The sequence below is a fragment of the Callorhinus ursinus genome, unplaced genomic scaffold (assembly GCF_003265705.2).
Source record: "Callorhinus ursinus isolate GAN/ISIS: 27379988/994484 unplaced genomic scaffold, GSC_fseal_2.0 scaffold2, whole genome shotgun sequence".
In the NCBI taxonomy this organism is placed as follows: Eukaryota; Metazoa; Chordata; class Mammalia; order Carnivora; family Otariidae; genus Callorhinus; species Callorhinus ursinus.
The window spans coordinates 51,903,339-51,930,093 of NW_027397064.1; the positions used below are offsets into that span (position 1 = coordinate 51,903,339).

Sequence of the window (26,755 nt, forward strand, 5' to 3'; positions counted from 1 at the left end):
CTCCTTCCTTCCTTCCTTCCTTCCTTCCTTCCTTCCTTCCTTCCTTCCTTCCTTTCTTTCTTTCTTTTTCTTTCTTTTTAAGATTTTATTAATTTATTTGAGTGAGGGAGAAAATGAGCAGTGGAGAGGGACAGAGGGAGAAACAGATTCCCCGCTAAGCAGGGAGCCCAACGTGGGGCTTGATCCCAGGACTCTGGGATCATGACCTGAGCCAAAGGCAGATGCTTAACTGACTGAGCCACCCAGGTGCCCCTGAAGATATAATACCATTTTTCATCTTAATTTATATGAAGTCTTAAAATTGAACATGAAAGTAGATAATTTTATAAATGACTCAACTCTTTGTCTTACATAACTGCTTTAAAGGTTTATTTATTTGAGAGAGAGAGCAGGGGTAGGAGGGTGAAAGAATCTCAAGCAGACTCTGTGCTGAGTGCAGAGCCTGACGTGGGTCTTGTTCTCATGACCCTGAGACCACGACCTGAGCCGAAACCAAGAGTCAGATGCTTAACTGTCTAAGCCACCCAGGTGTCCCTGTCGTAACTATTTTAAAATGAAAGATCATGAATGCCATTTGTTAGATGCCAAAAGTCAAAATTGGTCTTTTTTACTTTGGTATATAATATGTTATTTAAAATGGTTAATCGGGCGTCTGGGTGGCTCAGTGGTTGAGCGACTGCCTTTGGCTCAGGTCATGATCCTGGAGTCCCAGGATCGAGTTCCGTCCGCATCGGGCTTCCTGCTCAGCAGGGAGTCTGCTTCTCCCTCTGACCCTCCCCCCTCTCATGTGCTCTCTCTCTCTCACTCTCTCTCAAATAAATAAATAAAATCTTTAAAAAAAATAAAATGGTTTAATGAAGTTCAATTCAGTATTTTTAAATATTAATAATTTAGTAAATCCTTTCTTAAGCTCATTATATACTACTTCTATGTTATACTCTGGGAAAAAGGATAAAATAGAATGCTATGGAGAGTGTTCATGAGATTTTCATAACTTTTTGGGAAATACTACCAGTGAGCCAGTCTTAAGAAATGCTCAGTACTTTAGGAATACGTATTGTTTTATATGTATATTTTTTTGAGAAATGAAATCTTGAGTATGTGGTACCATCTTTTCCCGAGGTAAGGGATTGTTTGATTTTTTTTTTTAAAGATTTTGTTTATTTATTTGACAGAGAGAGACCCAGCGAGAGAGGGAACACAGCAGGGAGAGCGGGAGAGGGAGAAGCAGGCTTCCCGTGGAGCAGGGAGCCATATGTGGGGCTCCATCCCAGGACCCTGGGATCAAGACCTGAGCCAAAGGCAGAGCTTAACCATCTGAGCCACCCAGGCGCCCCGGGATTGTTTGATTTTTTTTTTTTTTAAGATTTATTTATTTGAGAGAGAGAGAATGAGAGCACGAGAGGAAAGAGGGTCAGAGGGAGAAGCAGACTCCCCGCTGAGCAGGGAGCCCGACACGGGACTCGATCCCGGGACTCCAGGATCATGACCTGAGCCGAAGGCAGTCACTTAACCAACTGAGCCACCCAGGCACCCTGGATTGTTTGATTTTTAAGGAGATTTGCTTTTAAGGTGGAATATAGTTTTTCTAACAATCACTTGATTAGAATAGGTGATACTGTTAGTGTGTATATATATATGAAAGAAAGTTCTGCAGGAAATAATAAAGTACTGTAGTATGTTTAAATTAATATATTTTTTTTTAAAGATTTTATTTATTTAATAGAGACACAGCGAGAGAGAGAACACAAGCAGGGGGAGTGGGAGAGGGAGAAACAGGCTCCCCACCGAGCAGGGAGCCTGATGCGGGGCTCGATCCCAAGACCCTGGGATCATGACCTGAGCCAAAGGCAGACGCTTAACGACTGAGCCACCCAGGCACCCCTTAAATTAATATTCTAATACAATAATGCACATTTGGTTCTTTGTAATTTTGAATGTTTTTGCTCTGGTTTACAGTGTTATTTCTTACTCATTAAATAGTCACTTAAGATTTTCACAACTTTGTAGTTTTGGAAAATATTTCCATAGAATATTTAGCAATTATGGCATTATTTTCATGTTTTCATATTAAGAATGATAGGGTGAAAGGGATTAGACATAAGTGATGTTTTGGGCCTTTATTTTCTAATTTTGCTTTTAATTTTGGTGATGATTATTTTTGGGGAGGCCTGGACTTTTTTTTTTTTTAATTTGATTATCTTTTTTTCTTCCTTCTTTTTCCGCTTTTTGTTGCCAGGAAATAAAACATTTTCCATAAGATAAAATGACCCTGATTTTGCATTGGTTCATATTTAAACTTTTAAAAGTTTAAAAGTTGTTTTAGTTGTCTCTTTCAAAACTGTTAATAGAAAGGACACATAAGAAATCTTACCAGTATCTTGTAACTTGAGGAGCTGTAATAAATAGTTTAGAGAAAATCACTTAGTGTGGGATTCCAAATTTGTTTCACCACATTGACTTCGATATGTGTCAGTTTTCTCTCTTTCTCTTTTTTTTTAATGTAGGTTATTTACTTTCTAATCTGTTTCTGTGCTTTTCCAACTTCCAGAAATCTCCTTCTCTACAGTTTCCTTTCTCAGCACTCCAATTTTACTTCAGGCCTACACCCTGCCCTTCCACCCCCAGAAAAACAGTTTCTTTTATTTGTGCATTTGATTTTGCTCTTTTTGTGAAATCACATTTCTCTGTGATGCTTGCCAGCGCTGGAGTAGAGTTGAATTGTTTGTTCACTGAAACTTGGTTGGTCATCTTAGAGACAGTTGTAATTTATACCCCGCATTCTGGCAAATGGTGTCATTTTCCAAAGGCAAATGGATACTTAATTCACCTTTGCAAACAGAGCGTACTTAAGCTATGCATGCATCGGGAGGAGGGCTTTTCTTTCCTTTTATGGATGCCACTCCTGACTCACTTCAAAATGGTGATACTTAGATATTTGGCATTTCATACAGAAAAATTCTTTCCTACTACTGCAAACTCTTCTTAATTTTTCTTCCTTTATTCTATTTGAACATTATCTAACAAAATGAAATCAGTTATTGGTGTTTTGCCAGCTTCCTCTGCACTTCTAGCCCTCACCCTCTTTAAAGATGAAATTCTTTCAGTGGAAACATATTTCATCACAGTGGATAGTTCCTTAGGTTGTTAATTTTAAGTGGTTGTGATTTTCAGTCTGCTGATTGTTCAAACTGTTATTTAGCTTTGAGATACCTTTGATGTTGATACAGCCCTATATATCTACATGGCAGTTCTATTTTCACTTTTAACAGCCATTAGTGACTTTTATAATATAGATTGTACAAAATATTTTCTAATGATAAGGTGAGTTTTATGCAGGTGTCTATAATTGTGATATTCCCTTGTTTATTGTCTGTTTTGCATAAGTAAAAATATAATAGTAAGCCAACTTTTTTCTTTACGAATTATATGTCCTAAGAGAGGGTATATTCTTAAGTATATTTTATGTCATAAAAGAGTAAATCCGTACTATTTGCATTTAAGTTGATTTTAGGAGTAAAGGTTTTAAAAGAAATATTCGGATACAAGTAAACTTTTGCTACATATAACTGAAAAATTGCAAATTTTCCCTTTGACTTATTAAACTTGAAATCTGTTACCAAGGACTTTAATGTATTTAGGTACTACAAAATATATATTTCTACATTCTTGTTTATAATATTTATTTTAACATCTTTTTTTTTTTTTTGTGAGACCAGTGTGTGTAAAAAGTGACAAATGCTCTTCATTGGGCAAGATAAGTCATATAGTAGAGAGAATGGCCCAAATTAAATGTATAGGATGACAACTCATTAGAATCCTCTTAAGAGCTTAAAGGGACATCATAGATAGTTTAATGCAGGTGCCTTCTTTGACAGTTTGGAGAAATAACTGGGGTGATTTCATTTAGGTTGACTTCTTACAAGGTTAGTGAATTTGTGGCAGAGCTGGGGCACAAACCTGGAGTAATTGGCTCCTAGTTTAGTATCCTTTCAGTTATAACGGTGTTTAACCTAAGACAGGAATTTGGAAATCATTTGGCATATTCCTGTAAAACCTTTGTCCCTCTGTGCTGTTACATCAAGGTGACGACAACATTTAGATTTAGAGTATTTTTAACAAAGGCTGTAGAAATAAACCAGAAAACTTTAATCTTCTTCTTTTTGTGAAAGCACTGCACAACTCTCTCTGGAATACTGCAGAAATAAAAAGCTCATTTCCTTTGTAGAAACATATCTTATTTATCCTTCTATTCTCAGCACTAGAACACATAACTTCTACTAATAATACTTCTAATAAATAAATTTAACTCCTATTAAATAATGAATGTTGAACAAATGAATAACACATCATTAAAAGTTAAATTATAATATAAGGGACATGATAGATTTTTCAAGAGATATTTTTCAGTGCTTAAGTAGACTGTTGTGCCAAAGAAGGCACAGTAGAAGAGCAGAGATGTCATTCATTATATTTCACATTCATTATGTTTTCTATTCAGTTGTCTTTTCAGGAGAGAGTGTTCTGGGAATATCTTTTCAGATGTGAATTGGTGCTCAATTTAGCAAAGTAGTTTATTTCCTCATAGAGTAAATACATGTTTCTGTTTCATTGTTGGTGTATGTCTAGTTAATAGATTGCTAGGCACTTTGGAGAAAGGAAAAGGCTCTCCCTAGGAGCCGACTTTGTGGACGTGCCTGCCTAGATCCCAGAAGGACTTGCTGGCAGATGAGATCGTTCCTGTGGCCTGACTCCACTTACAGTGACAGTTTAACGTCATGCCTGTCTCTGAGAACTAGTCCAAATAAGCTACATTGCAACAAGAGGATAAAGCTGTCTGTGACAAGTTTTTCAATAAAAGAATAATATTTTTCTGTTCTTTTTATTCTAAGATGTTTATTTTAAAAAAATGTTAAGATGTTTATTTTAATTAGCTCTTATTGTTACCTAAATAGTAAAACAGTGAAATTGAGATATGCTAAAGTCATACAAGAGAGATTACATTAATTGCCATTTACGCATAATATAGTTTGCTGTTACTAAACTAACCAAAAATGTAATTTGATGTTCTGTATCTTTTCTTTTACTTTTTAAATGGGAAAAAAAGGCATATAACCCCCCTCAGCTTTTCTGTTACTACCATCTTTAGATTTTCCTTTGTTCTCCCTGTAACCTCCCTGAGTGCTGCCAAAGAGAAGTTACTTTCTTGAGTTGGCGCTTGAGATCTCATCGTGCCCCTTCTGTTACTTGTTCCCTTCTCTTGATTCTTTCTTGATTCTGTTTTCAGTTTTTTAATATAGTATTTGGTACATATTCTTAAAAATGTGTATATATACAAAACAATACTAAAACAAACACTTGAATACCCATGACCCAACCTAAGAACCGAAATAGCCATACCTTGAAATAAAGGCATTTATTTGTATTTATCCATCCTTTGTTCATTTTCTTACTGTGTGTGTGTGTGTGTACGCGCGTATTAAAATCTTAAATGTGAAAGACAAAATCTTCAGAAGAAAATAGGGAGTGTTTATCTTTTATTTTTTTATATTTATATCTCTACAGTTGCCATTTAAATATATTATTTATTACTAAATATTGTATTAGTTTCACTTGTTTTTAAGCTTTTTAAAAATGGTATGATTTTAATGTTCACTGACCTGCTTTTCTCTCTCATTGTAGGTAGGTTCATGCATATTGTTGCAGTAGATGTAGTTGATTCATTCTCATTGCTAAAGTTATTCTTCTGTGTGAATAAAAACAATCCACTTATTCTCTTGTTGATGGACATTTGGGTTGTTTCCATTCTTTTGCCATTATGAATGATATGCTACAAACATTCTTGTACATGTCTCCTGATAAAACATGTATGAGGTTTTCTCTGTTTGCAGCTTATCCAGGCATAGGTTATACAAATGTTCAGATTTTTAGGATAATGCCAAACTGCTTTCCAAAAAAGCATTCTAATTTATATATCCACTTGTGTCTAAAATTTTCACTGCTAATACTTCATATTTGCAAGTCGTATGGTCTTTTCTCAGATTGTCCTTGGGTATCAATGTTAGTCTCATAAAATGAGCTGGGAGTGTTCCCTGCATTTCTGTTCTCTGGAAGCATTTATTTAAGATTGAAATGATCTGGGGGCACCTGAGTGGCTCAGTTGGTTAAGCATCTGTCTTCAGCTCCTGTCATGATCCCAGGGTCCTGGGATCAAGCCCCACATCGGGCTCCCTGCTCAGTGGGGAGTCTGCTTCTCCCTCTACCTCTGCTGCTGCCCCTGCTTGTGCTCTCTCTGTCAGATAAATAAATAAAATCTTAAAAAATATATATATATATAACATATAACATATATGTATATAAACATATATATGTATCACTTAAAAAAGATTGAAATGATCTGTTCTTTGATTTTTTTAAAACTTGTAAACTGGCTGGGTATATTCTTTCTGAAAAGATTCATTTAAAAGAGAGTTTATATATATATATGTATATATATATATGTATGTTAGGTTTTTAGTATTTTTATTATAATTATGAACACATAAAAAAGTAAACAAAATATTACAGTTAACTCCAAGCATTCCTGTACCCAATTCCAGCATCTATCAAACCATGGTCCATCCTGCCCCATTCTTACCCTTATCCACTTCCCTCAAAGAAGACTGGGGATATTATTATAGTGAAGGAAATTGAAGACATTTGAATTTATTTGTAAATATTTTACTATGTGTCTCGAAAACATAAAGATTCTTTTAAAAAAGTATAACCCAATACCATTATTATACCTTAAAAGAAACAATTCCTTTTAATGTCAAAGAGCTAGTTGTTTTCAAATTTATAATTATTTAATATCATAAAAGGATTGAGCTATACATAAAATGTATAAATAATATATTTTAAAACTTACTTATAAGTTTATATATAAATTACGCATATACACAGATTGATTGATTGATTTGAATCAGGATCCAAATAGTATTGACATATTGTGATTGGTTGAGATCCCTTTCCAAGTAGATAGAATATTTTCAACTAGTGCCTTTGAAATATACCAAGGCTTTCTTTATGCCCTGACATAGTCAAGTTTTTAAATATTTAATGCTTGCTTGAAAAGGATATGTAATTCTCTTATTATTGGTTGTGGGATCCTATATTTAAATCATTAAATAAAGCTTTTTAATATTAATTTTTCTTTCTCCTTTCTTATGTATTTTTTTTTCTTGAAGAGACCAGGTTGTTGTTTGTCTTACAGTTTTTCATTGCAGCAAGCATCTGTGTGGTGTGGTTTAACATATTCTGCTGCCTTTTTGAATCTGTATTTCTATAAATTGATAGTTGGATTTAGACAGTTGATTAGATTCATGTTTAATTTTCTTTTCCAAGGTCATTCGTTAGGGGTAATGTGTTCCTTGATCATGAAACTCATAATGGTTATCTTTTTTGTGATGCTAGTGGCCCTTTATGTTTAGTGCCTGGATTTATTAAAGATTTAAAATGGTAATGTTCTAGTTCTATTCTTTTTTCATTCACTAGCTGGAACACATCAATAATGAGAAACTTACCTTCATTGTTTGTTTACCCAGTGGTACAGTTTGTATATGAAAGGTGAGATGAATGCCTATTTCCCTATATTTGCTAGCTTTCAATAAAGTAAATTTATTCCCCAGTATAGTCCAGTGATGATTGTTTCTTTTGTATCAGTATGAGCTCATTGAATTCAACATACTTAATGTTTCAAAATATGGCATTTATTATTTTTATTGATATGCAAATTTTTCCATCTTTGGCCATTGGAAGCCTTTTCAAGCTTTTTGGTACAACCCAAGTAATCTTTTTTTTTTTTTAAAGATTTTATTTATTTATTTGACAGAGAGACACAGCAAGAGCAGGAACACAAGCAGGGGGAGTGGGAGAGGGAGAAGCAGGCTTCCCGCTGAGCAGGGAGCCCGATGTGGGACTCCATCCCAGGACCCTGGGATCATGACCTGAGCCGAAGGCAGACGTTTAACGACTGAGCCACCCAGGCTCCCCCCAAGTAATCTTTGATACCTCTCTTGAAACCTGGGTTAGAAGATGGTCTAAGCTCATCATGAATGTTCCTAGCCCCAAGATCTGGAATTGGCCATTTCTCCAAGGAGCCCTGATTCCCTTTAGAGGGAAATGGTATTTGGAGTAACAGTCTGGATGCTAGAGGTGTGCGTTTCTACAGAACTGGTCATCCTTTCTAAACTTGTCAGTGGTCAGAACTAGATTTGTGTGTGAGAATAGTGTGTGTATTTTTATTTAAGATGAAATACATCATGAGTTTAAATGGATACTTCCAACTCAAATTGAAGAGCATAATGGTAACTTATCCCCTGTTACATCTTCCTTCTCAAGAATTTCATTTCTCAAGGATCTCAGGAATGGCAGAATTAGAATGTCTTATATTAATCATTTGCTTTCTTACTCATCAAATGATCTCAGAATAACAATACTAAATTATCACTAAGGGTATGATTACTGAAAATGGAGTCTAGTGATTACTTCATTGGTTGTAAGTGTTTTGTTTTTTCTTATGCCAATTTTGATAAATGATTTCTTATAGGAATTTGTCCATTTCTTCTAAATTTGCATCGTTATTGACAAGATTTTTCTGTGTCCGTATTATCTTTTAAACCACTGCTGTCAATGTAGCTGTGTTCTTTTCACTCTTACTATTATTTATTTGTGCTTTTCTTTATTGTCTCAGAAATTTGTCAATTTTATTTTAGTTTTTTTGGGGGGAAAACTTTTGGCTTTATTTCTTATTTTTTCACCTTCTTCCATTTTCTTTGGATGTATTCTGTTCTCCCACTATTCCCTGACCCCAACTTAAGTAGGTCACTTAATTCATTATTCATTACCCTTTCTTTTTTAATATAAATGTTTAAGGCTTTTAGTTTGGACTTAATGTGTTATTATCAGTAGCAGTTTGTTACAAAGTTTAATTATTATGCTGGATCCATTTTTCGTTGATAGTTTTATGAACTTTTGATACCATGTTTTTGGTATCTTACTAAGATGATTTATCCTTCCCCCCCTTTAGCAAAGCAGTTTGCAGTTTTGGTAATTTCCCCTCAATTAGTGTTTATATTATAACTTCATATGTGGTATGGATGTACCCAGTTTTGCATATTGGGAATGTTTCTGAATTTTTCTTTTCCTTCTTTCTTTCTCTAGTAGTTTGCCCACAAGTCCTTATGTTGTTTTTGTTGTTGTCTTTTTTCTTAAATTTTTTAAAAAGTGAGATTTATTGAGCAGTAATGTACATGTAGTTATGAGATTTGACCAACAGATATAGATATAAATCCTTCCTCACAGTCATGATACCAAAGAATTCCATCATCCCCAAAAACTTTGCACATGCCACTTTGTAGGCTTCCCTTCCAGCTTTCTCTCTATGGTGCTGTCTTTTCTTTGTTTTCAGAGTAGGTAATTTTTCTGTGACCTTGGCTCTCAGAGAAAGTTCCACAGAAGTTAAAATTTTCTGGCTTTTGTTATTGTTAGGATGTGAATGGTGCTCTTTCCAGCCATACACATTAAACATGTTTTACTAGCACATTTTGGGTGGGGGGGAATTAAAATGTCCATGTATCATTTTTGCATTAGTATTACCATTTGAGTATCTTTCTCTCACACATATATTTTCTTTTATATTCCTGTATATCCTCATTGAAATTTTATTTAGTGCACGATCTCTTAGGTCATTCTATAATTTGTACTTAAAATATTTTAAAGTTCAGTGTTAAAAGATTCTCACCTTAATATGTGAATTTCAAGTTTATGAATTCCTGACCTCCCTGCTTTTTAGTTCTGATTTTCAAATTAAATATTAGTATATGTTATCCTGAGTTTTACTCTAATGTTACAGGACATGTTTTGTTAATATATAATCAAAAAATTTTATAGAAACTTTAAAGTGTATACTTTTTTGATTGCCAGATTTATTATTATTTGTGCTTATCATCTTATTATAATTAGCTAATTTTAAGGCTAATTTTTTTTGCTGACTACATTGTATCAAAGGAACTGATTTTTATTACCAAGAAGTTATTAATATTAATAAAATTTTGAAAATATTTCATCTCAGCTATGTCTCATTTTTTAAAATGTATTATATATGGTTTATAATAGCTTATTAGCAGATATCCACAATTTTTAATTGATTTTAAATGCTTCTATTAATGTGTTAAATCTTGTATTAATTAAATACATGATAATATATCATCATTTTGGAAACAGTATTGCATATTTTAACCTGATTTTACCTCCTTATTGCTTTCATGGCCATTAACATTGGCTTACTAAATGATTCTTTTTACTTTTATAGGTTATTTTAGTGTCTGCCAATAAATTGACTCGTTACATAGAACCATGCCAGTTAACAGAAGATTTTGGTGGGAGTCTCACCTATGATCACATGGACTGGTTAAATAAGAGACTGGTTGGTATATTACAGTGAGATAAAATTGTTATTACATACAAATAAGACATATTTTGGTAACTTTATCATTTTAATTAACTAACATGTAGATTATTCTTTGTTAGAAAAATAAAATATAGTGCATACCACATGATAGCATAATGCTTGAAGGCAAATACTCTGCAGTTAGACTCATAGTGTTTGCTTTTGCTATTGTCATTTGTAGCAGTATTTCTAGTCAAAATTGTGAATATTTTAGTTGAATGACAGAGTAGTACAATTTCCTAAGAGGTAATCTAGTTGATGTACCATTTTCAGAGAGGATATTTAAATATCAGTTTGAGTTGAAGAGCAGTGTGACAGGTTAAGGTTTTCATTTCTGAAAATGTATCTTTGGCCAGATTGAAGTCAACTCCTCTGCATGCTATGGCATTGTTTAATCGAACTGCTGGGGACTAAAAGAACTACTTCTATTAACTCCGCTTAGATTACAATTATTCTTTGAATGACATGGGAGTTGGGGGCACTAACCCTCCGCAGAGTTGAAAATCTGTATGTAACTTCTGACTTCCCAAAAACATGTTCAAGAGTCAACTGTATAAGCTTAACTTTATTGAAGAATAATAAACTTGGATATTTCAGAATGGATAACCAATTTCCATCATATTTGGACAGTTATTCAGGCAAATGAGTGTCCCTTTTATTATAAACAGACTTGCCCAAGTCCCTTTTTAGAAATATTTTAAGAAGCCATGTTAAAGTTATAACTAGTTTATTTTTATGCTACATGCTTATATGTAAAACTCTTTAGTATATGCAACCAGTGTGGATTAGTGATAGAAAAACATAAATGTTCTGTAACTGGAATTAGAAGATTAATACTGGTCTAAATCATGTTCATGTAGTTTAAACTTACTAGTGCAGATGTTTCTTCATAAAACACAGGAATAAAAATAAACTTGTCTGAGGAATAAAAATAATTTCTTATCCTATTTAAATTTAAAAAATTTCTTATCCATTGAAACTATTCATTGTTCTGGAAGGGGGGTTTTGTCTTCTGTCCTTTAAGTTGTGCACTGGTGGTTGAATTGTACTAAGTGACATCAAGAGAGGAAAAGGGAATTCTGCCTGGCTAATTGTATTCTGCTTAACTGAAAATCCTTATGTAAACATTAACTTTTAAGATTATTCTTAATATGTTAACAAAATCTCATATTGTAGGTTTTTGAGAAGTTTACAAAAGAATCTACATCATTACTGGATGAACTTGCTTTGATTAACAATGGAAGTGATAAAGGCAATCAGCAAGAGAAAGAAAGGTAGGTGGCTGGTGTCTTGGAGTTATACCTTTGCAAAGCTATGATGAACCTGATGAAGAATATCTCTATTAATGGAAGCTAAAAGAAGTAAGGTGTAAGCAATTCTCCAGTCAAAATTGACATATAAAAGTTGAATTAAATTTATTTATTAATTCATGAGAATTTGCTTTACATGTAAAATTTCTTGATTTGAATCAAAGTTTCTCTACAAAAGACTTTTTGATGAATAAAATGTATTTACCTTAAAAATTCATTTGCAAGAACACATTTTCAAAATGAAACCATTTTCTTTTTAGAGTTCTATTTTGCTTGTGAAGACTATGGAAGAGGTTGCAGCTTGAAATAAAATTATTATAACCTTATTTAAATACCTCTTAAATGCTTACCTTCTAGAACTCCTAGGTCCTTATAAAATATGTGATATCTGTGAGTTCAACTTGGAGAATTTAGTGTTTATGACACTGGATGAAGTAATTGTTCAGTTGTATTATCTAAATGTAACTATTTAGATTTATCATTTTAACAGATTCCATTCAACTTTACAAGCTTAACAATTTTCATTTTTTTGTTGGTAAGCCAAATCCTTCTCCCCAGGTTAAAAGCTCCTTAGGAAGCAAATTAATCCTTTCTGGTCTCTCAACAAAGTGGTTACTAGAACAGTAATTTTTCATTAGGAAATTTGAAAGGATCAACACTCATCCTTGCCTACGTCTTTTGAATCAGACCTTAAAAATATAATGGAACCTTGATAAAATGCATCTTGTTATTCCTTGAATACAAATATAGTCACATATATTTATAATATAAATATACATTTATAATACATTTATAATAAGGTGAGAGGGATATGAGAAAGGTCAGAGTTAAACACCAAATCTTGATTAAAGCAAAGTGAAAATGTGAAAACAAATGGTTTGAGTGGAAATCGAGTTACAGTCACAGGAAGCACTTAGGAACATTATTGTCCTGTAGATACCATATAAAAATATAAAATGTAAAATTTTGACATGTGCGTAAATGTGTGTATAGATAACTCATACACTCTATGCTATGGTTTAAGAATTGAAAACGTCACACAAGTTGGTTGACAAAAATTAGCCAAACCTCTAGCTTTCTGAGTAGCCCAGCAGAGTAAGTTTGATGCTTCTTAAGGTCATTTTCCTCAGGAAAGACGTCCTAAGAGGGTACCTGTAGAAAATTAGTTCGTGGTCACAGCCTAATGCTGTTTATCATGTTTCCCTCTCTCAGAATGACTGTGAACATTTACAGATTACAGGTCTGAGAAAGCATTGCAGTAAAGAAACATGTTTCCTGTACTTACATGCCGGCGGGACCCCTTTTTCTCCATCTAATAATATCTTGTTCAGTGTTTTGGGAAACACTTTGGGAAATGCTGGTTTGCATGACTACATGAAGTATCAAATAAAATCTTGTATTTGCCAGTTCCTCCCCAAGGAACTCAAGTGTTATTACTTAGTCTCTTTTAAATCCTAGATAATAAAGTCCCTCCACTTGAAATTTTCATCACCTTTTTAATGTCATTACTCCAGAAGCATCCAGGCTACACAAGAGGCGAGGTTCCAGATGAATTGACAAAAGTGAAAGATTTAGAGCAGGACCGGTCAGTTACAGCAGCAAGGTCCTAGGCTTTGATTTGCCATGTGCTTTATCTTTCCTTCGTCTTCTACTTCCCATATGTGTTTAAAAAAATACAGAGCATGGTCCAACTGCAAATGAAACACAGTTAGTACAGGGAAGAGAGTACAACTGCGTGGGGATGCACATGCACATGAATATCAGAGACTATTTGTAGCTCTCAAAGTTTGCTATAGATAAGTAACGCTTAATTGGAGGATGGCTCCATGCATTTTTAATGTTAACATTTCTGGGTTATTATATAGTTACACATTTAATTTTGGAATAAATATGCAGTGGGAAAATACTAAAATGGATTCCTTCAATATATTTGAAATAATACTATAATAATAATAAACTATGTGATTTTCACATAGTTTTTTTTTTTTTTTTTTTGGCTATTAGTGTTTAATTATCTCTAATTGGTTTCTTAATGCTTAAGGGCATTAGCCTGGTAGAATAGTGTGCTTCAGATTTCCACACCATATGCTCCTGTTTTGATGCACATACATAAAGGATTTTCTTTGTATAGATAAAAATACAGTTTTTAAAAATTATTCTTGTGGTGTTTGGCAGGTCTGTGGATTTAAACTTTCTTCCATCAGTTGATCCTGAAACAGTTCTTCAGACAGGTAAGATAAAAAAAAGTGTTTATCATTGATAATCATAATCCAGTAAACCAATCATATATTGATTGGTTCATGAAATAAAAATTGATTAAACATGTATTACGTGGTAGAAACTCAAGGGGACTTTTAAAATTGGTCTTTGGTTTAACCTAACAGTGTGTTAATACACTTTACAGTATTTTTGGAAAGTATTAATAATGATAAACTGTTAAATTATTTCTCCCTTGAAATACTTATATTTATTTCAATTCAAAGAATTCTGAATATCTTCATTGTATTGATTCCACTGTACTGTTTTCAGAATGATATTGATCTTACTTCCTTAGAGAACAAAGAAATAATTGTAATCTATGAATTCCTACATGTTGAGCAGGTACAGTGGACTGTCAGTAAAAATATGGCTTGCTCTAGGTTTAAAATTTAATTCCATGGTTATATTTAACATTTTGAAAGCTACCAAAGCCCATGAATTAAGAAGTTTTTTAAATTTGTATTTTGAAATTAACTTTATATGCCACTAAGTTCTTTTTTTAGATGCTATTGACTCTTAGAATAGGGATAAAAAGAGAGTATAGAAATAGAGAGGTTTAGAACGATTTTGGGTATTTTTTAGAAATTGGAATTACCTTCAAATCATGATAAAAATTCTGTTTCTAAATATTGAAAGCCATTTAACTTTAGGACATTTTTCTGAATAAAGATGAAGAGAATTTAAGTATCTGCATATGTTTTTGGTCCTTAAGTAATAATTGGAATAGTATTATCCTGGAAAAACAGTTTGTGATTTATTCACTTTTAAAATTCCAGTTTTAGATGTTGCATATTCTGCAATTTTAATTTCTCATGCATGAATGGATTTTCTTACATGAGTTTGCTATATGAATAACATTGAAGTTCTTACACTAGTGTAGTCCCTCATGATTCAGTTAATATTTTGTAGAGATTCCTTAAATAGAGACTATTTAAATTTTATTTCATACCAGTAATAAAGCTTTCTCCCTTTAATCATACACTGTTACACTGTCAACTTTTGTTTTAGATAGTATGATTAAGGGTATGGATTAATACTGAAATCCTGCAACATCCTGCTTAGTATTGATTAGTACCATCAAATTAAACATACTAGTTAGTACCATACTAGACAGAAATCCCAGAGTGTAATTGTGCTCTACAGGGAAAGAGGATTGGTTGGTACAATTTCCTAAATAATGAATCCACCAATAACAAGAATGTGATGACAGATAGATAAAGAAAAAAATATGCCATATATTTACTAACTAGTGTAGCATATATAGTATATACATTCATGATATATATGATATATAGCATTTAAATATACTATGTAGTTGTGTACTAAAATATGCTATTTCCTATTTATTTCTATATATATTTAAAAATTGCATTTCAGTAATTATGACCTAGTAGATAGTTAGGCAGACATATAGGCAGATAGGTTCTAAAAATAAGGGACTATAATTGAGATTGAGAAGTAAGAATTGTATTTCTTTATGGATATTAATTATAAGTATCTTTCATTCGTAAAGGGCATGAATTGTTGTCCGAATTACAGCAGCGTCGATTTAATGGCTCAGATGGAGGGGTCTCATGGTCTCCTATGGATGATGAACTACTGGCCCAGCCACAGGTCATGAAATTATTAGATTCACTGCGAGAACAGTATACTCGCTACCAGGAAGTTTGTAGGCAACGTAGTAAGCGTACACAGTTAGAGGAGATTCAGCAGAAGGTGATGCAGGTAGGTGTCTGATTTGACTATATTTAACTTTTAAAAATTCTAAATGTTAGGGTTTTTAAAAAATAATTTCTACTGTATGACTGATTTTATACTAAGCCTTGTTATACTGTATAGAGAACCTGAGTCCTATCAAAACAGACTAAAACTATTTTATGTACATTTTTACAAATAGTATTTTCATTAAAACTAGATTATTTCTACAGTGATGACATTGAGCATTCATCTCACTCTATCTTATGAACTTTAAAAGTAACTAGTTGTTGGAAAATGTCATCTGTGGTCTCTGTATTCTTGCAATAAAATTTCATTATTGATAACTGATTTATTCTTAATTTCTAATAACTTGTTAGGTTTTTTTTTAATTTAGGCATTATGAAGAGTTTTTCTTCCCTAGCAAAATGATGACATATAATATAAGGAATTTTAATATTAAATTTCATTATTTTTTGATGCTGATAGAAACCTTTAATGTATTTAATACTTAGGAAGTTTCAGTTCCTTTGAGAGTTGATTTTTATAAAGAGAGTAGGCTAAAAATACTAAAGCTCAATACTAGGACATTTCTGTTACTTAGACCACATTCTGATTTTCCTCTGTTGCATTAAGAAATAAATATTAAATATTTTACTTAAATCCAGCAGTGAAATGTAGAAGACATTGTCCTAGGTTTTCTATAGAATATAAAGGTAGATTTGGTTTTTGCTATCATTAAGCTATAGGGATAAAGTTCTAAGTGTTAAAGGGGATGACAGAAGTGTTGTGGGCATCTATAGGAGGGATTATTGCCCCGGCTGCAGGTAATCTAGGAAGATTTAGCAGAGGAGGTAGTAGTTGAACTTTTTCTCCAAGAATGTGTAAAGATTTCAACAGGCACCTCTTTTTAAGTTTTAAAGAAGAATTGGCATTTTATGCAGAAGAAAGAACAGCATAAATAAACACTAGCAGCATGAAATCCCAAGCTCTTTAAGGCACCATGGGAAGTTTTTGGTTTGAATTATAAAGTATGGTCAGCAAGTATGATCTAAATCCCAGTTCCTCCACTTACTTACTGTGATCGTGGTCACTTTATTCGCCCATCTGCGCCTCAGTGGACTTCTTTTTTAACATCTCTCTCTTTCCCTTCCTCCCTTCTTTCATTAATCGAAACAAGGGTAACAAGACCTCTTTTGAAAGGTTTGTTGAAAGAATCCAGTGCTTGATTAATGGTATCTATTTATTTTCTTTGTACTAGGCTCTAGTCAATCAGTCTGGTCCCATTGTTGGCTAGCTTTTCCTATAAAATAGGGCCAAATAGTAAATGTTTAGGCTTTGTGGACTGTACAGTTCTTACAGCTATGGCTGTTAAGCTCTGGTGTTGTAGTGTGTAGACATCATATAAACAAATGTGTGTGGCTGTGCTAAAATAAAATTTTATTTGCAAAAATAATGGGTAGTCAGAATTGGCCTACAGGCAGTAGTTTGCTGACCCCTGACTAGAACATCAGGGTGTTAGAGTGGAAAAGGCTTCAAAGGAAGGAAGAAGTTGGATCATGGAAGATCTTGAATTCCAGGCAAAAAGATTTAGTCTTTTCATGATAGCCACATATACACTAAAGATTTCTAAGCATACATTAATTGTAGATAACTTTTTCTTTGTAATATATTTATAAGTTATAGATGGTATTAAACCCAGGTAAACTTCAGCCAAGTAGCTTGAGAGTATCTTTGAAAACCATAAATATAGAATAGCATAGTGATATACAAGTCATTTACATGATCTGGGTCCACCTTTTTCTACTATTTCCAAGTTGTTTACTTTCTCAGGAAGGAAATGTAACTTCTCAGTGCCCTAGCTTCCTCCTCAGTAAACTGAGGATGACAACAACAACAATAATAATAATACCTACTTAATAGGGCTGCTACAAAGATTAAAGAAAATAATGTTTATAAAATAGTGCTTAGCATATAATGAGTTTTCTATAAATAATGTCTGTTATTTGCTCACTCATTCAAAAAATGAATGTCTACAATGTGACTTTGGGCTAGGTAGAATATAATGGTAAGAATAATCTACGTTCCCACTTTTATGGTGCATGATTACATAATTACACAAATAGTTGTAAAATTGCAGTGGTGCCAAATCCCAAGAAGAAAAGTGGTGGAGTAAGGGTAAGAAGAAAATATCAGAGGGGAGCCTGGTGGTTCAGTCGTTAAGCTCCTGCCTTCGGCTCAGGTCATGGTCCCAGGGTCCTGGGATCGAGCCCTACATCAGGCTCCCTGCTCCCTCTCCCACTCCCCGTGCTTGTGTTTCCTCTCTCACTGTCTCTCTCTCAAATAAATAAATAAAAGCTTTAAAAAAATAAAAAAGAAAATATCAGAGATGAATCATTTTTCTGACTTGCAAGACTTGATGGGTGGTCTTGTTGGTCAGTTAGGAAACACTGGACAGGATTTGGGTTTAGGTGTGGGTGGAAAAGGGTATGGAGAATCATGAGTTTGGTTTTAGACATGTTGAATTTTTTTTAATTTAAATTTTAGGTAATGAAGATACAGTGCAGTTTTGGTTTATGGATTACAATTCAGTGATTCATCTCTTATATACAACACCCAGTGCTCATCACAACAAGGTCCCTCCTTAATACCCATCCCCCATCTAGCCCATCCCCCACCCACTTCCTCCATCAACCTTTAGTTTGTTCTTTATTGTTAAGAGTCTCTTATGGTTGTTTCCCTTTCTCCTCCCCCAATTCCCATATGTTCATCTCTTTTGTTTCTTTTTTTTCATTAAATTTTTTTATTGTTATGTCAGTTACAATACATTACATCATTAGTTTGTGATGTAGTGTTCCATGATTCATTGTTTGTGCATAACACCCAGTGCTCCACACAGAACGTGCCCTCTTTAATACCCATCACCAGGCTAACGCATCCCCCCACCCCCCTCCCCTCTGGAACCCTCAGTTTGTTTTTCAGAGTCCATCCTCTCTCATGGTTCGTCTCCCCTTCCGATTTCCCCTCCTTCATTCTTCCCCTCTTGCTAACTACTTCTTTTTTTTTTCTTAACATATGTTGCATTATTTGTTTCAGAGGTACAGATCTATGATTCAACACTTTGGCATAATTCACAGTGCTCACCATAGCACATACCCTCCCCAATGTCTATCACCCAGCCACCCCATCCCTCCCACCCCACCCCCACTCCAGCAACCCTCAGTTTGTTTCGTGAGATTAAGAATTCCTCATATCAGTGAGGTCATATGATACATGTCTTTCTCTGATTGACTTTTCACTCAGCATAACACCCTCCAGTTCCATCCATGTTGTTGAAAATGGCAAGATCTCATTCCTTTTGATGGCTGCATAATAGTCCATTATATATATATATACCACATCTTTATCCACTCATCTGTCGATGGACATCTTGGCTCTTTCCACAGGTTGGCTATTGTGGACATTGCTGCTATAAAAATTGGGGTGCACATACCCCTTCGGATCCCTATGTTTATATCTTTGTGGTAAATACCCAGTAGTGCAATTGCTGGACCGTATGGTAGCTCTATTTTCAACTTTTTGAGGAACCTCCATACTGTTTTCCAGAGTGGCTGCACCAGCTTGCATTCCCACCAACAGTGTAGGAGGGTTCCCCTTTCTCCGCATCCTCACCAACATCTGTCGTTTCCTGACTTGTTAATTTTAGCCATTCTGACGGGTGTGAGGTGGTATCTCATTGAGGTTTTGATTTGGATTTCCCTGATGCCAAGCGATGTTGAGCACTTTTTCATGTATCTGTTGGCCATTTGGATGTCTTTGGAAAAATGTCTGTTCATGTCTTCTGCCCATTTCTTGATTAGATTATTTGTTCTTTGGGTGTTGAGTTTGAGAAGTTCTTTATAGATTTTGGATACTAGCCCTTTATCTGATATGTCATTTGCATATATCTTCTCCCATTCTGTCGGTTGTCTTTTGGTTTTGTTGACTGTTTCTTTTGCTGTGCAAAAGCTTTTTATCTTGATGAAATCCCAATAGTTATTTTTGCCCTTGCTTCCCTTGCCTTTGGCGATGTTTCTAGGAAGAAGTTGCTGCGGCTGAGGTCGAAGAGGTTGCTGCCTGTGTTCTCCTTTAGGATTTTGATGGACTCCTGTCTCACATTGAGGTCTTTCATCCGTTTGGAGTCTATTTTTGTGTGTGGTGTAAGGAGATGGTCCAGTTTCATTCTTCTACATGTGGCTGTCCAATTTTTCCAACACCATTTGTTGAAGAGACTGTCTTTTTTCCATTGGACATTCTTACCTGCTTTGTCAAAAATTAGTTGACCTTAGAGTTGAGGGTCCATTTCTGGGCTCTCGATTCTGTTCCATTGATCCATGTGTCTGTTTTTGTGCCAGTACCATACTATCTTGATGATGACAGCTTTGTAACAGAGCTGGAAGTCCAGAATTGTGATGCTGCCAGCTTTGCTTTTCTTTTTCAACATTCCTCTGGCTATTTAGGGTCTTTTCTGGTTCCATACAAATTTAAGGATTATTTGTCCCATTTCTTTGAAAAGAGTGGATGGTATTTTTTTATTTTTTTAAGAATTTTATTTATTTGACAGAGAGAGACACAGCGAGAGAGGGAACACAAGCAGGGGGAGTGGGAGAGGGAGAAGCAGGCTTCCCGCGGAGCAGGGAGCCCGACGCAGGGCTCGATCACAGGACCCTGGGATCATGACTTGAGCCGAAGGCAGACGCTTAACGACTGAGCCACCCAGTCGCCCCAAGTAGATGGTATTTTGATGGGGATTGCATTGAATGTGTAGATTGCTTTAGGTAGCATTGACATCTTCACAGTATTTGTTCTTCTGATCCATGAGCATGGAACGTTTTTCCATTTCTTTGTGTCTTCCTCAGTTTCTTTCATGAGTATTTTATAGTTTTCTGAGTACAGATCCTTTGCCTCTTTGGTTAGATTTATTCCTAGGTATCTTATGATTTTGGGTGCAATTGTAAATGGGATCGACTCCTTAATTTCTCTCTCTTCTGTCTTGTTGGTGTATAGGAATGCCACTGATTTCTGTGCATTGATTTTATAGCCTGCCACTTTACTGAATTCCTGTATGAGTTCTAGCAGTTTTGAGGTGGAGTCTTTTGGGTTTGCCACATACAGTATCATATCATCTGCAAACAGTGAGAGTTTGACTTCTTCCTTGCTGATTTCGATGCCTTTGATTTCTTTTTGTTGTCTGATTGCTGTGGCTAGGACTTCTAATACTATGTTGAATAGCTGTGGTGATAGTGGACATCCCTGCCACGTTCCTGACCTTAGGGGGGAAACCTCTCAGTTTTTCCCCATTGAGAATGATATTCACTGTAGGTTTTTCATAGCTGGCTTTTACGATATTGAGGTAGGTACCCTCTGTCCCTATACTCTGAAGAGTTTTGATCAAGAAAGGATGCTGTACTTTGTCAAATGCTTTTTCTGCATCTATTGAGAGGATCATATGATTCTTGTTCTTTCTTTTGTTAATGTATTGTATCACGTTGATTGATTTACGGATGTTGAACCAACCTTGCAGCCCAGGGATAAATCCCACTTGGTCGTGGTGAATAATCCCTTTAATGTACTGTTGGATCCTATTGGCTAGTATTTTGGTGAGAATTTTTGCATCCATGTTCATCAAGGATATTGGTCTGTAATTCTCCTTTTTGATGGGGGTCTTTGTCTGGTTTGGGGATCAAGGTAATTGTGGCCTCATAAAACGAGTTTGGAATTTTTCCCTCTATTTCTATTTTTTGGAACAGTTTCAGAAGAATAGGTATTAATTCTTCTTTAAATGTTTGGTAGAATTCCCCTGGGAAGCCATCTGGCCTTGGGCTTTGTTTGTTGGGAGATTTTTGATGACTGCTTCAATTTCCTTAGTGGTTATAGGTCTGTTCAGGTTTTCTATTTCTTCCTGGTTCAGTTTTGGTAGTTGATACATCTCTAGGCATGCATCCATTTCTTCCAGGTTATCTACTTTGCTGCCATATAGTTGATCATAATATGTTCTTATAATTGTTTGTATTTCTTTGGTGTTGGATTTCTCCTCTTTCATTCATGATATTCTTGATTTGGGTCATTTCTCTTTTCCTTTTGATAAGTCTGGCAAGGGGTTTATCAGTCTTGTTAATTCTTTCAAAGAACCAGCTCCTAGTTTCGTTGATCTCTTCTACTGTTCTTTTGGTTTCTATTTCATTGATTTCTGCTCTGATCTTTATTATTTCTCTTTTGCTGCGTTTAGGCTTTATTTGCTTTTTTTTCTCTAGCTCCTTTAGATGTAAGGTTAGGTTGTGTATTTGAAACCTTTCTTGTTTCTTGAGAAAGGGTTGTATTGCTATATACTTTCCTCTCAGGACTGCCTTTGCTGTATCCCAAAGATTTTGAACAGTTGTGTTTTCATTTTCATTGGTTTCCATGAATTTTTTTAATTCTTCTTTAATTTCCTGGTTGACCCATTCATTCTTTAGTAGGATGCTCTTTAGCCTCCATGTATTTGAGTTCTTTCCGACTTTCCTCTTGTGCTTGAGTTCTAGTTTCAAAGCACTGTGGTCTGAAAATATGCAGGGAATAATCCCAGTCTTTTGGTACCGGTTGAGACCTGATTTGTGACCTAGGATGTGATCTATTCTGTTGAATGTTCCATGGGCACTAGAGAAGAATGTGTATTCTGTTGCTTTGGGATGGACTCTTCTGAATATGTGAAGTCCATTTGGTCCATTGTGTCATTTAAAGTCTTTATTTCCTTGTTGATCTTTTGCTTATTTGATCTGTCCATTTCAGTCAGGGGGTTGTTAAAGCCCCCCACTCTTATTGTGTTGTTGTCAATGTGTTTCTTTGCTTTTGTTATTAATTGGCTTATATAATTGGCTGCTCCCGTGTTAGGGGCATAGATATTTACAATTGTTAGATCTTCTTGTTGGATAGACCCTTTAAGTAGAATATAGTGTCCTTCCTCATCTCTTATTACAGTCTTTGTTTTAAAATCTAATTTGTCTGATATAAGGATTGCCACCCCAGCTTTCTTTTGGTGTCCACTAGCATGGTAAATGGTTTTCCACCCTCTCACTTTCAATCTGGGGATGTCTTTGGGTCTAAAATGGGTCTCTTGCAGACAGAATATCGATGGGTCTTGTTTTTAAATCCATTCTGATAGCCTGTGTCTTTTGATTGGGGCATTTATCCCATTTACACTCAGGGTAAATATTGAAAGATATGAATTTAGTGCCATTGTATTGCCTCTAAGGTGACCGTTATTGTATATTGTCTGTGTTCCTTTCTGGTTTATGCTGCTTTTAGGCTCTCTTTTTGCTTAGAGGACCCCTTTCAATATTTCTTGTAGGGCTGGTTTCATGTTTGCAAATTCCTTTAGTTTTCATTTGTCCTGGAAGCTTTTTATCTCTCCTTCTATTTTCAATGACAGCCTAGCTGGATATAGTATTCTTGGCTGCCTATTTTTCTCATTTAGTGCTCTGAATATATCATGTCAGTCCTTTCTGGCCTGCCAGGTCTCTGTGGATAGGTCTGTTGCCACTCTAATGTTTCTACCATTATAGGTTACATATCTCTTCTCCTGAGCTGCTTTCAGGATTTTCTCTTTGTCTCTGAGACTCGTAAGTTTTACTTTTAGATGTCGGGGTGTTGACCTATTTTTATTGATTTTGAGAGGGGTTCTCTGTGCCTCCTGGATTTTGATGCCTGTTTCCTTCCCCACATGAGGGAAGTTCTTTGTTATAATTTGCTCCAATATACCTTCTGCCCCTCTCTCTCCTTCTTCTTCTGGGATCCCAATTATTCTAATGTTTCGTCTTATCATATTGCTTATCTCTTGAAATTTGCCCTTGTGATCCAGTATTTGTTTATCTCTGTTTTTCTCATCTTCTTTATTTTCCATCATTTGGTCTTCTGTATCGCTAATTCTCTCTTCTGCCTCATTTATCCTAGCAGTTAGTGCCCCCATTTTTTATTGCATCTCATTAATAGCCTTTTTTATTTCTACTTGGTTAGATTTTAGTTCTTTTATTTCTCCAGGAAGGGTTTCTCTAATAACTTCCATGCTTTTTTCAAGCCCAGCTAGTATCTTTAAAATCATGATTCTGAACTCTAGGTCCGACATCGTACTAATGTCCATATTGAGTAGGTCCCTGGCAGTCGGTACTACCTCCTGTTCTTTTTGTTGAGGTGATTTTTTCCGTCTTGTCATTTTGTCGAAAGGAGAATAGATGAATGAGAGAACAAACTGCTAACAGGGTAAGAACGTCCCCAGAAAACGTACTGTAAACAAATCAGAAAAGACCTGAAACCAGGGGAAAAGAAAGGGGAAGAAAGAAAAAAGAAAAAGGTAAAAAACAAAACCAGAACAAAACAAAAAAAACAGAATATGATCAAATATGATCAGGCTGCTGCATAGATCAGTGCCACACTAGATTTTGGGTGTATTTTGGTCTGTTAGAAAAAAGTGCCTCCCAAAATTTTAAAGAAAGAAAAACTTATATATGTACCAAAATAAGAGTTAATACGATGAAGGGATGGAATGTGACTGTAAAGATGAAAACTATAAAAAATTTTATAAAAGGAATTGATAAGAAGTTGTTTGAAAAAAGAAAGAAGAGGATTTAAGAAAAAAAAGAAGAGAATGTATTCAGGCAGGAGACTAGAACAAAGCCATACACTAGAGATTTAGGGTATATTTTGATCTGTTAGAAGAAATTGTATCTCAAAATTTTAAAGAGAGAACAACTTATATATATGTATATGCCAAAAATAAGGGTAACTACTATGAAGGGATAGAATATGACTCTAAAAATGAAAAATAAAACTTTTTTAATAAAGGGATTGATAAGATGTTTGAAAAAGGGAAAAGAAAAATTAAAAAAATAAAAAAAATTAACTTTGAAAGGCTAAAGAATCATGGTAAAAAAGCCGTGAATTCTATGTGCAGTATTCCCGTATCCCTGGAGTTCTGCCCTTTTCATTGATTGGTAAACTTGGTCTTGGCTGGCTATTCTTGCTGACCTTCTGGGGAAGGGGCCTGTTGTCGTGGTTTCCAAATACCTTTGCCGGAGGCGGAATTGCCCCACCCTTGCAGGTCCGGGCTAAGTAATTTGCTCGGGTTTGCTCTGGGGAGCTTTTGTTTCCTGCAAGCTTTCCGTACAGCTTTGGAGGACAAGAGTGGAAATGGCGGCCTCCCAATCTCCACCCTGGAGGAGCCGAGAACTCGGGGCCCCCTTCCTCAGTGAGCCCCCAGAGAAAAGCAGTTGGTCACTCCCATCTGCCCGGTCTCCGGCCACACTCCGTGCTCACCCGGCCGGTGACCCAGTGTTTCTATCTCAGGCACCCGACTGGTGTGGAGTCTTCAAACCCAGCAGATCCCTGCGGTGCGCTCCCGCGCCGCTCCTCCTAGGGGAGGAAAGGGAGTCTCCTCAGATCTGCTGCTTGTTGGGTCCCTGCTAGAGGAGCAGTGGCCAGACTGTGCCATGGATCATGGTTTATGGCAACCTGGAGCTGAGAGCCCGTGCCTTGGCTCCGTCTCTGCAGCCGGCTTCCCCGCTCCGATACCCAGGAGCTCTGCCGCACTCAGGTACCCCTGGTCTTTTTGTGACTCCATGGGTCCTGAGACCACACTGTCCCGTGAGGTTTCCAGCCCCCCCCCTTAGTCACTGGAGCGATGTCCCTCAGCGGAGCAGACTTCTAAAAGTTCCAGTTTTGTGCTCCGTGGCTCTATCACTTGACAGAAGCGGCCGAGGGAGACCCCCTCCCTCACCGTCTATCCTCCCGAATATTGCCTCAGATTCACTTCTCCGCACGTCCTACCTTCCAGAAAGTGGTCGCTTTTCTGTTCAGAGAGTTGTTGCTATTCTTTTCTTCGATCTCCTTTTGAGTTTGTAGGTGTTCGGAATGGTTTGATCCCTATCCAGCTGAATTCCTGGGAGCAGATGAAATCCAGGTCTCCTACTCCTTCGCCATCTTGCTCTGCTGATCACCCATCTGTTTTGTTTCTTAAATTCCACATATGAGTGAGATCATATGGTACTTTTCTCTGACTGACTTCTTTCACTTAACGTAATACACTCTAGTTCCATCCATGTCATTGCAAAGGACAAGATTTCATTCTTTTTGATGACTGAGTAATATTCCAGTGTGTGTGTGTATACACATACCACATCTTTTTTTTAAGATTTTATTTCAGAGAGCAGAGAGAGAGAGAGAGTGCACACAGGCGGCGGTGGGGTAGGAGCAGGGAGGGGTGGAGGGAGAGGAAGAAACAGACTCCCTGCTGAGAGCCCTGGGATCATGGTCTAAGCCAAAGGCAGACACTTAACCGAACTTAGCCACCCAGGCACCCCTATACTACATCGTCTTTATCCATTCATCTGTCGATGGACATTTGGGCTCTCTTCATAGTTTGGCTATTGTTGATAATGCTGCTATAAACATTGGGGTGCATGTACCCCTTCAGATTACTATGTTTGTATCCTTTGGGTAAATACCTAGTAGGGCAGTTGCTGGGTCATAAGGTTGTTCTATTTTTAACTTTTTGAGGAACCTCCATACTGTACTCCAGAGTGGCTACACCAGTTTGCATTCCCACCAACAGTGCAAGAGGGTTCCCCTTTCTCTGCATTCTTGCCAACACGTGTTGTTTCTTGTGTTGTTAATTTTAGCCATCCTGACAGGTGTGAGATGGTATCTCATCGTGGTTTTGATTTGTATTTCCCTGATGATCAGTGATGTTGAGCATCTTTTCATGTGTCTGTTAGCCATCTAAATGTCTTTTTTGGAGAAGTGCCTATTCATGTCTTCTGCCCATTTCTTGATAGGATTATTTGTTCTTTGGGTATTGAGTTTGATAAGTTCTTTGTAGATTTTGGGAACTAACCCTTTATCAGATATGTTATTTGCAAATATCTTCTCCCATTCTGTAGACCACCTTTTAGTTTTGTTGTTTCCTTTGCCGTGTAGAAGCCTTTTATCTTGG

General features: G+C 35.8%; 1 protein-coding gene across 4 annotated transcripts in view; it reads left to right on the forward strand.

Annotated features, from left to right (window-relative positions):
* SESTD1 (SEC14 and spectrin domain containing 1) overlaps positions 1-26,755 on the forward strand; it is a 133,789-nt gene that overhangs the window by 67,583 nt on the left and 39,451 nt on the right. For all 4 annotated transcript variants that reach the window (XM_025849227.2, XM_073881826.1, XM_025849220.2 and 1 more), the window contains 4 exons: positions 10,352-10,465; positions 11,666-11,763; positions 13,975-14,030; positions 15,572-15,783. In XM_025849227.2, the coding sequence (XP_025705012.1) occupies positions 10,352-10,465; positions 11,666-11,763; positions 13,975-14,030; positions 15,572-15,783 (480 nt within the window). The remainder of the gene's footprint in view (positions 1-10,351; positions 10,466-11,665; positions 11,764-13,974; positions 14,031-15,571; positions 15,784-26,755) is intronic.